The 13,279-nt window shown below is 49.8% G+C and overlaps 1 protein-coding gene across 1 annotated transcript in view; it reads left to right on the forward strand.

Annotated features, from left to right (window-relative positions):
- The first annotated feature begins 12,330 nt into the window (after positions 1 to 12,330).
- The window catches only part of ZNF618 (zinc finger protein 618), a 141,883-nt gene continuing 140,934 nt past the window's right edge, over positions 12,331 to 13,279 (forward strand). Inside the window, exon 1 of the mRNA XM_048966480.1 lies at positions 12,331 to 12,567. Coding sequence (XP_048822437.1) covers positions 12,514 to 12,567 — 54 coding nt within the window. The 5' untranslated portion in view covers positions 12,331 to 12,513. The remainder of the gene's footprint in view (positions 12,568 to 13,279) is intronic.

A 13,279-nucleotide genomic window follows, 5' to 3' on the forward strand; every position in this document is an offset into this window, starting at 1 on the left:
TTCCCTCCTCCCTGCTTTAAATATTCAACATGTGTCACTGGATCCTAAAGCACTTCACAAACTTAGCACAGAGGATGGATGTGGATCAGTTCACCTGCCAGGTTGATCTCAAAGGAGAGCACCATGTCCACAGGAGTGCATTCAGTGAGGGAGGACGTGAGGAAGGGGTTGGTCACTGCACAGTGTGGACATGCAATGAGTGGAATCTCCTGCTTGGCCCAAAGGTAACCTTTCCCTTCACCTGGGCAGAAAACACCCCAGTGACTGCAGGAAATGAACCAAGAATTGGTAGCAGCAAAAGAGTTGTTGTTATCAGAGCCTCTGCATAGGTCAATGATTGGCTTCTTCCATTTCTTCCTGCACTCTGTGTCCGTAGGGCGTGCAGCAGAGACTTAGAAAATAATTAGATGAATATTTTAAAGGCGATTTTTATGTAGTTGATCCACAGAAGACTCTACTTGCATACTACTGTTGTTTTTTTTTTTAATAAATCTGATAAAAACAGCCATGCCCAAGGTTTTTCCTGTCCCTGAGTAGAAACACATTAGGGCTTAAAGATAGAACTGCCTATCTTCCAGGGCTCTGTGAGAAACAATGTCCCTCTGTGAGCTCTATTTTGCAATAGGCATCACACCATATGCCCCTCTTTTGGGTCAACAAACACAGAAGCCCCGTAATTTCCTTCAGGTTTTCTTATACTGAACAAGGAAGCAAGTCTTTGCTCTGCAAGGTGTCCTTCTCTTTACATCTTGATCTCTTCTTAGGGATTTCCCCAGCCCCTCCACTGCAGTGAGACACATGGGATAGCCCTGAACAAGAGCAAGTCCTCTTCCTTCCACAGTTGGTCAACTGGGACAGCTGGCAATTAAGGATTGGCTGCCAACCACATGGACGTAGGGTGATAGGAAATTTAAGGTTATCCAGAACAAATTTTAAGTGATCATTTGGACCTCATTTACCCAATCAGTGTAGATTTCATTTTGAAATGTATCCAGGATAATTTATTTATTTATTTATTTATTTGCTTGTTTGTTTGTTTATTTTGGGACAGCTATTGATTTTTGAATAATTATTCCAATTATTTTTTCATATAGCTATCTTTCTGTCCCTCTTACCAGGCAGTGTGATGCAGTCTTGGAATTATTTACTTGCACAGCCCCACACCAAAGGCTGATTTTTGGTATTTCCATTTGACAATGGGACATAGAGCAAGGCTCTAGGGCAGAGCCCCATCTCTTCTTCTGCCCATGGAACAGGACACTGAACAGCAAAGGAGTGTGGGATGATCCCATTCCTCTGCCTCAGGGCTGCCAACACACAGTGCAATATTCAGCCCAGGTGGGAGGGGTGATGTGCTCATGCCACCCCTTGGACACCCAGCACAGATGCTCTGCATGTAGTTGTCCACCAGCCATGGGAGGACTCACCTCCTGAAGGCTGCAGAGCCTGGATGAGCTCAGCCACCCCTCATCTCCAGGGCTGTTTGTGACCCTAAATCACCTGCACACATGAGCACAGAAAGCTTCAACATACCTAACCTTGCCTTTAAGGCTGCAGAGATACCAGCTCTGCCCCAGCCCTGCTTCTGCCAATAACTGCAATGGATTCCCTGTAAAACCGAGCATTGCTTATATGGATTTATTTACCCTATCACTCACAGTGCCATTCAGAGATGCCAAACAGGAACACGGCTCCTTTCCCAGGATTTGCACAGACACAAGATGCAATCTCAGCTCCAAAGACTAAAAGCAGACGCTTTTTTCAGTCTAAAATCAGCCAAGAGGAAATAATAATGGGTGGAAATACAATGGCAATGTTGATTAAAAAGTCAGTTGTCTTCAATAAGATTGATTTTTTAAATCACCGGTTTTCATTACACTCCTCAAAATTCTGAATTATCCTAATTGATCAAAGATATTTCAAAACATCTTTATGACTTAACACGTTACAGATGGGCTCAATGGGAATCCCTCCATTATTCAGATGGTGACACAATTTGCCAGCTCTTCCATTCGTGCCCATGTGCGTGCACAGTGAGGAGCTGGGTGTGTTGGAGGGCCTTTGGAAGGGCAGGAAGATCTTCTTCAAAAGAAATTGACGGGGTCGTGAGCATACAGAAGCAAGATAAGAAGTTATAGAAGAAGAAATGGTTGTGATAACTGTCCATAAACAAGAGGATGTGGCAATTCTTGCCGTATTGATAAGCACTAATGTGTGCATGGTGCAATGCTCTGTGGCTAAAGGCTGGCTGCATGTTGGCACACAGCATCGCACCCCATGCTGGGTGCGCAGGGTGTCTAAAGGAAACTTGCCCTTCTCTGCAGGACGTTCTTGAGGGAGGTGAGTGCTGCAGACCTCCTGCAGGTGGTAATAAAACATGGGTGGCATCTCTAAAAATGATAGGCGATCATTTGCTAACACAGAAAGGATGGCACCTAGTGCGAGGTAAAGCTATTTTAGATCTTGTTATGATGGATAAAGATGAATTGATCACTGAACTAGAAATCGGTGGTTGCCTAGAGACCGGTGATCATGACCTGATTACATTAATTATGGGATAATAAAAGACAGTCCCGACCAGTAATACAGATATATATACCTGGTGCTTCTCCCAAGATCTGTTGAGCTGAATAAAGAGATGAGTGGAATTCACTGGGAAGAAAAATAAACATGTAAGTAAATGAGTGAAAAAAGTTCCTGCTAACCTGGCTAAAAAGTTATATTCCCAACATTATTTTTTTAAGTATGGTGTTTGATTTTGAGGTCTTTCTAGGTGAAAGTGAAAGTGGCAATTAGAAACAAGCAACACATAAAAAAATAAGGAAAAAAACCCAGAAAAATCAGTAATTGAGATAATTTAACATTTCTGAGTGCTAGAAGACTGATAAGGAAAGCTAAATGCATAAAGAAAAACCTAGCTGATGAGTTAGAGGCAACGGGAGCTGTTATTATCAACAAGAGAAAGAATGGTGGTATACACCCAGTACTTGAAAAAGATGATAAAAATGATAAAATTGGATCATAAAATTAGCAACACTGGCACAGAGAAGCTCCAGAAATGTCACAGTGTTGTTATCTTGGTCAAGCAGCTCATAAGCTCCTCAGGGCAATGGAGGAAGCTTAAATTTAGAGAGAGGGTCTACAAAAGATGCTGTGCTCTGAGGGCTTTATGGCAGTGTTGCAGATGGCACACTGTGCTGCCTGAGTTCTTTGCAGTAAGGCAGTTGTCACCCCTGGCTCATAGGTGTGAGCCATGCCACACACCTCTGCTTATCCAGAGCTCATCCTCCGCTGTTGTACTCAGAATCTTTAGAAATGCCTTTAAAAATGGTGGCAAATTGCCCTCTCTTACTTTGTATAGATTCTGTCTGGGGACAGCTGCTGGCTTATAGCCAGTTGTTGCAGCACGTTTTGTAAAAAGCAAACCAAAATTAAGATTATTATTATTTTTTTTTAATCTAGAGCCTAGATTATCTGTATAACCCCCGTTATTAAAAGTGCTGAGCCACTTGGAGTCTGGAGTGATATATTTATTCCTGCAAGAAGCAATGAAGTAGAGAATGAGATTAGTGCAGGTCTCAGTGCAGCTCCCAGAGCCGACTCCACGAGTAGCTGGATGTGTCCCACAGCCACAGAAGGACAGCAGTGTTGTCACTGTGTTTGGGTGCTCAGCAGGAGCTCAGCACTGTGCTAGCACCGAGTGCTGGCATCTCCATTTCCCACCACAGACTGGGGGAGCAGATAGGGAAAAAGGGGGGACAAGCCCAAAGTACATTGCCCAAAAGTAATTCATTATCCAAGCTGAGGCATCCACAGTCCCCAGATCAACCTGCCACATCCTGCCAGGGGATCCCCAGAAATCAGCAAGGTCCCCATCGTGTTATCTGCCCTGGTCACACTGCTAATGGTGCCAGGGCAGGAAGAAGGACCAAAAATTTATCCCTGTGCTTCTTACAATGCTTCTCAGCATCCCCTGGGGAATCCTTGGCCCTGCTGCTCTGCACCAGGGGGAAGATGCCCAGGCCCTGAGCTGCATCAGCCCTGATGCCACAGTGCGGCTCTATGGGTAGCAGGTGGGTGACGGGTTATCATCATGGCTTTTCTGCTTGAACTGATACAAAGCATCAGATCAGACACTGAAGAAAACAGTCCTGACTGTTCACAAGGTGAGGCAGTCCTTTGGGTGCAGGAAGGCCCACATCTCTTGGTGCCTCAAAGCTGGAACCAAAGCTGATGCAAATCTCAGCCAAGAGACCTAGACCAGAGCCACGGACCAGCTCTGCTCCTTGTGGAGCTGCAGCCCAATGTCTGACCTTTGTTCAGAACTCACCCCTGAGCAGTGGTGCCCGGTGCTGTTCCAGCCCAGCACAGAATGTGGCTCCGCTCCTGGCACCACACAGCACTGCCTCGTTGCAGAACGTAAAATGCAGGTTTCCAGAATGCCAGAAAGGTAATTTAAATGTTAAAACATTTGTGATTGCATAAATGGCAATGCATTATTCCAATTGAATTGTAGTAGAGTTAATCTGACCTTAATAGAAAACTACTAATAATTTATATTATTATCTTTAATAATATTAATTCTACTTAATTTTTTTTCCATTCACTTTGTTCGTTTAAGGGCAGCTCCACTGAGCCTCCGAGCGCTCAGCTGTTGGTGTGCAGCAGTCACTTATCATTTGCACAAGTGGGGATTCTACCAGGCAATTTTCAGAGAAATAAAGATCATCTTTTAGCAAAAGGAACTTTTAAAAAAAAAATAAATTACGGTATTAAATAAGTAGATATTAATGTGTCATACTTAGAATATAAAACAACCCATAATCTGTTCTGAAGTCTCTTCCACCTAAACATTTACTTCTTTATCCTTCTGGAGGAATCCTTTATTCTGCCGTTTAACTTATTAGGCATTCCCATTCTAACTGTTAAAATAAAATTGCTGAGATCGTAATGTCAGGAAAAGAAAAGCCTCGGCAGTGTGAGAGTGCCTTCTGAGAGAGCAGTTTGTTGGTGATGAATCGGAATTGCACATTTCATTAGGATTTATATCAGAAGCCAAGGGATGAAGCATTATTTCATTAAGTATCTTGAAATTTCACCAACGTAATGAAGCTGTCAAAATTCTATTAACAAAGCACTGGAAATGTTTGTTTGTTTGTTTGCATGCGTTGGCCGTTATTTAATGTTGTATCGGCAGTTTGTTAATTTATGGGCCGTGTGCTGGGGTGAGGAACTGGGGGGAGAGCAGCACTGAGTGCTGTGCTGTGGCACGCAGGTGCTGCTGTGGGCTGTGCTGAAGCTGGCGCTCAGTGAGGCAGCACAGTTCAGTGCAGGCACAGACCTCGCAGCACCACTCCGCTTTTGAAAGGTTTTTTGAGACGTGCCCTCTTCTGACTGACTTCATTTTTCATTTTTTCTTTCTACTCATAGAATCACAGAATGGCTCAGGTTGGAAGGGACCTCAAGCATCATGAAGCTCCAACCCCCTGCCACAGGCAGGGCCACCAACCTCCACATTCCATAGCAGCCCAGGCTTCCCAGGGCCCCATCCAACTTGGCCTTGCACACCTCCAGGGATGGACGGGGCATCCACAGCCTCTCTGGGCAGCTGTTCCAGCACCTCACCACTCTCTCTGTCAAGAACTTCACCCTGACATCCAACCTCAATCTGCCCTCCCTCAACTTAAAACCATTTCCCCTTGTCCTTCTGTTATCTCCCCTTTCAAAGAGTTGATTCCCCTCCTGTCTGTAGGCTCCCTTTAGGTACTGAAAGGCTGCAATGAGGTCACCCTGCAGCTTCTCTTTTCCAGGCTGAACAAGCCCAGCTCCCTCAGCCTGTCCTCATAGGGGAGGTGCTGCAGCCCCCTGCTCATCTTTGGGGCTCCTCTGGACCCTCTCCAACAGCTCCCTGTCTTTCTTGTACTGGGGGCTCCAGACCTGGAGGCAGTGCTGCAGATGGGGCCTCACAAGAGCAGAGCAGAGAGGGACGATCACCTCTGTGTCCCTGCTGGCCACCCCTCTTCTGATGGAGCCCAGGATCCCATTTGCTTTCTGAGCTGCAAGAGCTCACTGCTGGCTCATGTTAAGTTTTTCATCCATCAGGACCCCCAGGTCATTCTCTGCAGGGCTGCTCTCAAGGATTGCTCCTCCCAGTCTGTATAGATGCCTGGGATTCCAAGGTACTCAATTCATCTCTGCAGGGTAGCAAACTTCAGTGAGAGCGGAGTAATGGGAGCTATTATCATCATTAAAGAAATGCTAAGTTTGGGGAAAAGTGGGGATTTGCTGCATGCTGTGCCAGGCTCCTTGTCAGCCTGTCCCACCTCAGGTGGGCAGCAGCTGTGGCCGAGCACAAGTGACATCTGTGTCACATCTGTGTCATGCCAGCCGGGCTCATGGCCTCAAACAGCCCACAGAAGCTCTGTGTGGTTCCCTGAGGTGATGCTACTTGCAGTGGCTCTAAGGGTTTCACTGCCATACATCTGGGACAGGCGCATTGCCACGTGTGCTAAGTCCATGAGTGGGCCATTGGGAGCAGGCCAGCTGAGTGCTGATCAAATAACACCAGCTCTTGAACTCATAGAATCATGGAAGCACTAAGGTTGGAAAAGATCTCAGAGGTCATCCAGTCCATTTATCAGTCCATCACCACCATGCCCCCCAGGTCCACCTACAACCAATATTGCCCATTAAACCATGTTCCTCAGTTCTTGAACACCTCCAGGGGCAGCCTGGCCCAATGCACTACAACTCTTCCTGAGAAGAAACTTTTTCTAATAGTACTCAAGGAAACTCGATGTTCTATTTGTGATGGCAAAAAAATTGAGGAAATCTTTCAGTTGTGGAACCCCAGACCTGCAGAGCTTGCTGCTCCATGCACCATAAACATCCAGCAAGTTGAGGTTGGCCCTTGTCTCCCTGCCATTGGGGACCAGAGGAGCTGGGTGCAAATCTGTAGGGGAACTATGGCAATCACTGAGGGAAATGCCTGCAAGGCAGAGCTGCTGAATAAACCTCCAGCAACTGAGCAGAATCTCTTAAGAGACCATTCATTGTAAAATAAGTGAAATTTATATGTAAGATTTCAGAGAGTATTAATTACACAGGAAGGTTGCAGGGTCTGCATTATTCCGTTAATAGGATCTTCGGGGGAGAGAAATAGACAGTTCTGACACAACACATTAGATTTGTTAAAGGGTCGATGTTTAATTAGTTTTAACTGATAAATTAATTAATGAATTTGCAAATACATGCCCAGGACATGCATTCGATATTCAGAAAGTAGATGGTGGGATTTTGGAGAGAATACTCTTTCACAAAGAGATTGCACGCCTGCCTGAGGTGCACAATTCAACTCAGCCGTAACTGCGGATCCCTAAATAGTGATTTCCATAATTACACAATTAAAACAGAAAGGCTCCGTTTAAGCCATGCAGATATCCTTAATTCTGCTCTGCCACGACAGTGTAAAGAGGAGAGAGATGACTCTGATGACGGGCCCAGGAAGCTGCAGTTCCCCCGTAATGCTCAGCTGATGGCTGGGTGTTATGGCACAGCAGAGCCGGGATTTCCTGAGCGAACTCCTCGTGCTGCTCTTAAGCACAACTTTAACTTTCCATTTCTTCCGTTTATGCTACTTAGCATGGGGATAACTGCAAATCACTTTAATCTAATTTACCCCCACATAGCGATGATACATCTCTCAGTATAAACTCCTTCTTAACATAACATCTCTCCAGGAATATCAATACCGCGTACGATTTTTCAATTAAAGCAGAAACTCAACCTTTTCTGTCAGAAGAACATTTTTGTTATCTTTTTCTAAGCTTACAGCACCTGATGTGTGGATAAAGAATCCGTCTTCTGGGGATTTTCAGCTAAATCTATTATTTAAATCCCATTTATTAAGGTTCTTTGCTTCAGAGTCTGAATTCTTCTGGACACCTTTTCCTGCCAAATGCAATCCTCAGTGTGGTGTTGAGAAAATACCTCCCACACGCCTGCACAGCTGGCACACACACAGCAGCCCTGCACCTCCCGGGGTTCCAGGGCTCATTGCAGCTCTGCTTCATCTGCTGCAGAACCAATGCTCTCCATCACCCAGCGCTGGTGCCCAGGTAGGGCAGTTTGCTCCAGCCCTGCTCACAGCCCCAGCACTGCCTTCAAGAGGGCAGCTGGGCTCCCAGCGTTCCATAAAGGTCCGCCCCAACTGGATGGAACACAAGGAAAGGTCTATGGCCATCACAGCTCCAAACTAAGGGCTGAATTTAGGAGCTGACCATTGCACGGCTCGTCTGAGGCAGGAAGGAAACTTTTGTTGTAGCAATAAACCTCTCGTGGTCAGCTGCAATGTTCAGTGAAGAGTAGGGAAGGGTTGTCCCACAGCTTGGGATTGCATGGCTTTGCAGTTTGTCCTGGAGAAGGTTCTGTTTGTACAATCTTAATGCTTTTAAACCCAAAGGTTTCTTGTTTTACATGGGTAACACACGCACTCAGGCTTACAAACACTCCCGCACCATGGTGCTTCGTTGCAGAATTTGGCTGTGCCCAGAGGTTACAGCCCTATCAACAAAGCATTCAGAACAGGGGAATGAAGCACCACATGCATCCCAGCTGTGCATCACTTCAGCACTAAGAAAAGCACTGGCATTTCCCTGGACAGGGCTTCACCACCATCACCCAAACAGATCCTCACGGCTTAGCTGCTGAAAATTCAAGACTGATGCAAATGAAGAATGCGTTCATCATTAGAGGATGAGGAAAACCATGGAGCTACACCTGCATGCTTCCAAGGATGTAGAAAAGAAGGCTGCGGGGTGACCTCATTGCAGCCTTTCAGTACCTAAAGGGAACTTACGAACAAGAAAAGAGTCAACTCCTTATCTACATGATAACAGCAGGACAAGGGGAAATGGTTTTAAGTTGAGGGAGGGAAGATTGAGATTGGATGTCAGGGTGAAGTTCTTGACAGAGAGAGTGGTGAGGTGCTGGAACAGCTGCCCAAAGAGGCTGTGATGCCCCATCCATCCCTGGAGGTGTGCAAGGCCAGGTTGGATGGGGCCCTGGGAAGCCTGGGCTGCTATGGAATGTGGAGGTTGGTGGCCCTGCATGTGGCAGGGGGTTGGAGCTTCATGATGCTTGAGGTCCCTTCCAACCTGAGCCATTCTGTGATTCTCACCTCTTGCTCCCCATTGCTGTTAGTGCACTATTGGTGTCAAGGCACTGCAGAGAGCAGCTGCCCCTGTCGGATGAGGGCTCTCAGCTCTCAGCACTGACCATGAGTGCTCATAGCACCCAGCATCCCAATGGGGGAGGGCACAAAGAAGATGGCAACCTGAAAAAGAAGGACCAGGAACAGCTCAGTGCTGCCAAGGATGAACGCTATCCTACTCTTCCTCTTACATAACCACTGGCAAACATTTCTGATGAGCTGAAACGCCTCAGAGTGAAGCAAATAGAGGGCACTGGGGTCAGGAAAAGCGACATGGGGATTTTTTTGCTGGTCTAACAAATATCTTTGCAGATAGGGGTGGTTTATAAATAGCCATTTTGCCATTTCCTGATTGTGGTTTGCCTTATTTATGGCAGTGCATGAGAAGAGCTCAGCACTTTGCTTGGGCACGGGGCTGGACTGCAGCACTTCAGACGCAGAGTTTGAACTTTGGAGAGGACACCGACACAAACAGATCCCTTGCTGCCCATCAGGACGGCCATCAGTGCAGACGAGTGAGCTCTGAGGTGGGATTTAGGACATCATAGACTCATAGAATCATAGAATGGCCTGGGTTGAAAAGGACCACAATGCTCATCCAGCTCCAACCCCCTGCTGTGTGCAGGTCACCAACCAGCAGCCCAGGCTGCCCAGAGCCACATCCAGCCTGGCCTTGAATACCTGCAGGGATGGGGCATCCACAGCCTCCTTGGGCAACCTGTTCCAGTGCCTCACCACAGTGTTTCACATCACAAGCACTAGATTTACTTCTCAAGCTATTGATAATTTACTCCTCCAGGGACATGTACTTTAGGAAGAGGCTCTTGCAGCAGTGCCTGATGCAGAATTCCCATCACCTGGCCGGGCTTTGCCTCTAGGAGGTCCTAATTTCATCCTCAGCTGTACCCTCAAACACAGCTCCCAGGGCCATCTCCCCACTCAGTCACCGGCCTTCTGCTGCAATCAGGCAGAAGTTTGTGCTGTACTACTCAAACTTGCAGGGCACCCCATCATCTCATGATGGATGCTGCAAGGGCTGGGATGCTCACACAGAATGCACACTGTGCTGCCTGCCTTAAAAACACACTGCGGTGATGCACACAACTACAGAACCACAACTGGTGACCAAGCTTGCAGAGCAGCCCTCTTACATACATCTGCTATGACAATCTTCGGCCACATTAGCGTGGCCAGGACCCCTCCTCCTGCAGCACATGGATGTCGTCCCTGCCGTCCCTGGCAGTGTTCAAGAGGCGTCTGGATGAGGAACTAGGGGGGTTGGAGATGCACGCTCCTTGAGGTCCCTTCCAACCCTGGCTGTTCTGTGATTCTGTGGTTGTAATGGTGGTGGGAAAATGGTTGGACTAGATGATCTTGCAGGTCGTTTCCAACCTTGTGATTCTATGATTCAGTGATGGAACTGGAGCAGTGTTCCCAGCCTGGAGCAGCTGCAGAGCTTTCTGGAGAACAGTGAAGTCTTGCTGCCCCATTTTGCAGATAGGAAAGCAGAGAAACGTGAAGTTCCCAGGCTGGGAGTGTAGGGCTGCGGGGAGCATTGCTGTGCCCTCTGCCTGCAGCCAGGAAGGGAATATAATGGGAGAACAGACACTGAAAGTCAGGTCATTTCTGAAGGGGCCGTTCAGCAGCTGCCATCCAGCATAGCTCTGGGGATGCTTAAGCAGTGTGGGTGTGGGTTTGCAGGTGCCACAATAGCTGGGGAGCTCAGGTGCTGGCAACACACCCAGAACCAGCAGCACTGCCATGGCAGCTGGACAGGCAAAGCAAAATTCCACAAAGAAAAGGCCTGCTTGGTGTTTCCAGCAATTTCCCATTTGCTGCTGAGCTTCTACATCCATTCTGTACCCACAGCCAGAAGGCAGGAGAGGGTCTGGGGAGGCGGATTGGGTAAGCCAGCATCCCAAACACAACTTTTGTTCTTGTCCTTCTAGGTATTCCTCCAGCTGTATCACATAACCCGAGCTTCTACCCCATCCATGCTCATTCAAGAGCCATCTCCCATTCCTACCCTCCCCACCATCTCCTACGCTTTTATTTAGCTCAGTAACAACGCAAACCGATGATAGAGCATTTCAGAACAAAATCTGCTTGAAAACAAACAAACAAACAAACATAAATGTGTATTTCACAATATCTGGGAAGCTGTCTTCAGTGTGGGCAATGAGAATGAAGGCAGCACTTGGCTCCCAGCCTTGTGGAGCTGTGGGGGCTTTGCGGGCCAGGCCGGGGAAAACCAGCAGCGCAGATAATTTTATTAATACCATTAATAACTATTTTTTGGCAATGCTTCGCAAGGGAGACAAACGGCAGGTAGGCGCAAGATCTAACGATGTGTGCAGTTAGTGCTAAGCGTTTTCCATGGGAGGAAAAGTGCCACTTCTTTAAAGCTTTTTTTTTTTTTTTTTTTTTTTTTCTTTCTGCCGTGCAAATTTCGCCAGGCAGCGCTGAGCGCGGTGGGGGGAAAGCTTTGGCAGAGGGAGACGGGATGAGTTTCCCGTGAGGATGAGGATGGAGAAAGGCTTTAACAGTGTGAGAGACTTCTCAGAAACGGGGAGGAGGGGGCACTGCGCTCCGGAGCTTCGGGGCTCCGCGGTGCCGGGCGCTCCGCACGGACCCGCCGCCCGCTTCTCCTCGCGGGGCCGCGCCCGTCCCGTCCCGCAGCGCAGCCGGGGTTCCCCCGCGCCGCCCCGAAATAAAACCCGGCGCTCGGAGCAGCGGGAGCCACCGGGGCCGCTTTTCCTCCCTGCGGCGCGGAGCGGCCCCGAGCTCGCCGGGCGGAGGTCGGGCCGGGGCCGGAGCGGGGCAGAGCGGCGCTGCGCTGCGCTGCGCGGCGGTGCCCGGCGCGGGGCCGGGGCCGCGCGGGGGGCGGAGGGCAGCGCGGGGCCGTCCGGCGGCGCGGCGCGGCTCCCGCGCCGGGCCAGACTCAACCCCTTTCTCCCGGCGCCGCCGGCTGCGAGCGCGCCGCGGCTGGAGCTGCCCCCAGAGCGGCTCCGTGATGGCGGCGGCGGCGCGGGCTCGGCAGCGGGAGGCGCCCGCCCAGCCCTGCGCGGCGCGCCGCTAGCGGCAGCGCCCGTGTGCCCGCGGCGGCCGCCCCGGCCCATGCCCCCGGGGGGAAGGGGGGCTGCAGCAGCCCGGCGAGCCGCCCACCCGCGCAGCGGGGGCATCGCCCCCACTCGCCGCTCCTGGGAGGGCGGAAAGGAGGCAGCGGCGGCGGCGGAGGCATTGTGCGCGGCGGATCGCAGGCCCCGGCGGCGCGGGGCTCGCCTGCCTCCCGCCCCAGCCCCATGAACCGGCCGGACGGCTCCGCTCCGGCGGCGGCGGCGGCGACGGGAGCGCAGGTAACGCGGCGGCCGGGCCGGGCCGGGCGGCGTGTCCCCCGGGGGGGAGGCGGAGGGAGCGAGGAGGGAGGGAGGGCGGCAGCCGCAGCCGCCCCGTCGCGGAGCCCCCGCCGGCGGCGCTTTGGCGCAGTGCGCGGGGGGCGCCGCCGGGGCGCCGAGCCCCGTTCGACCGCGGCCCTCCCGGCCCGTCCGCGCCGCGCGGAAAACAAAGCGGCGCCCGGAGCGGCCATGGCGGGGACGGCCCGGCCCGGCGCTGCCTCCGCGGCCCGGCGCCCACTGCTCGCTCCCCCGCCGCCCTGCCCGGCCCCGCGTCCCTCCCGGAGCTTCTCCCCCCCGCTCCATCCCGTCTCCCGGTCTTGATTTTTATCCCCCCCACCCCCTCCTCATTCCAACCCTCCTAATTTTGTTCCCGATCGCTAGGGTGGTTTTTTTTTTTTTTTTAATTTTTTTAATTTTTTTTTTTATTTTTTAAAAATATTTTTCCATTAAAACGACGCCACCTAGAGGAGACTATTTCGTAAATAAGAAAAAAAAATTAAAATTGTGGAGGAAAAAAAAAAAAAAAAAAAAAGCAAGCAATATTCAGCTACTTGTGATTTAGCAGAAAGTTGGCGCCGGGAGGGATGGGGGGGCACAAATCTAATTTTGGTCTCTTTTTAAGCCAAGCCTGTAATGGAAATGAAAATTAAGCTGAATTTGAATGAATTCTGTT

Source organism: Lagopus muta, chromosome 19 (genome assembly GCF_023343835.1).
Source record: "Lagopus muta isolate bLagMut1 chromosome 19, bLagMut1 primary, whole genome shotgun sequence".
Lineage (NCBI taxonomy): Eukaryota > Metazoa > Chordata > Aves > Galliformes > Phasianidae > Lagopus > Lagopus muta.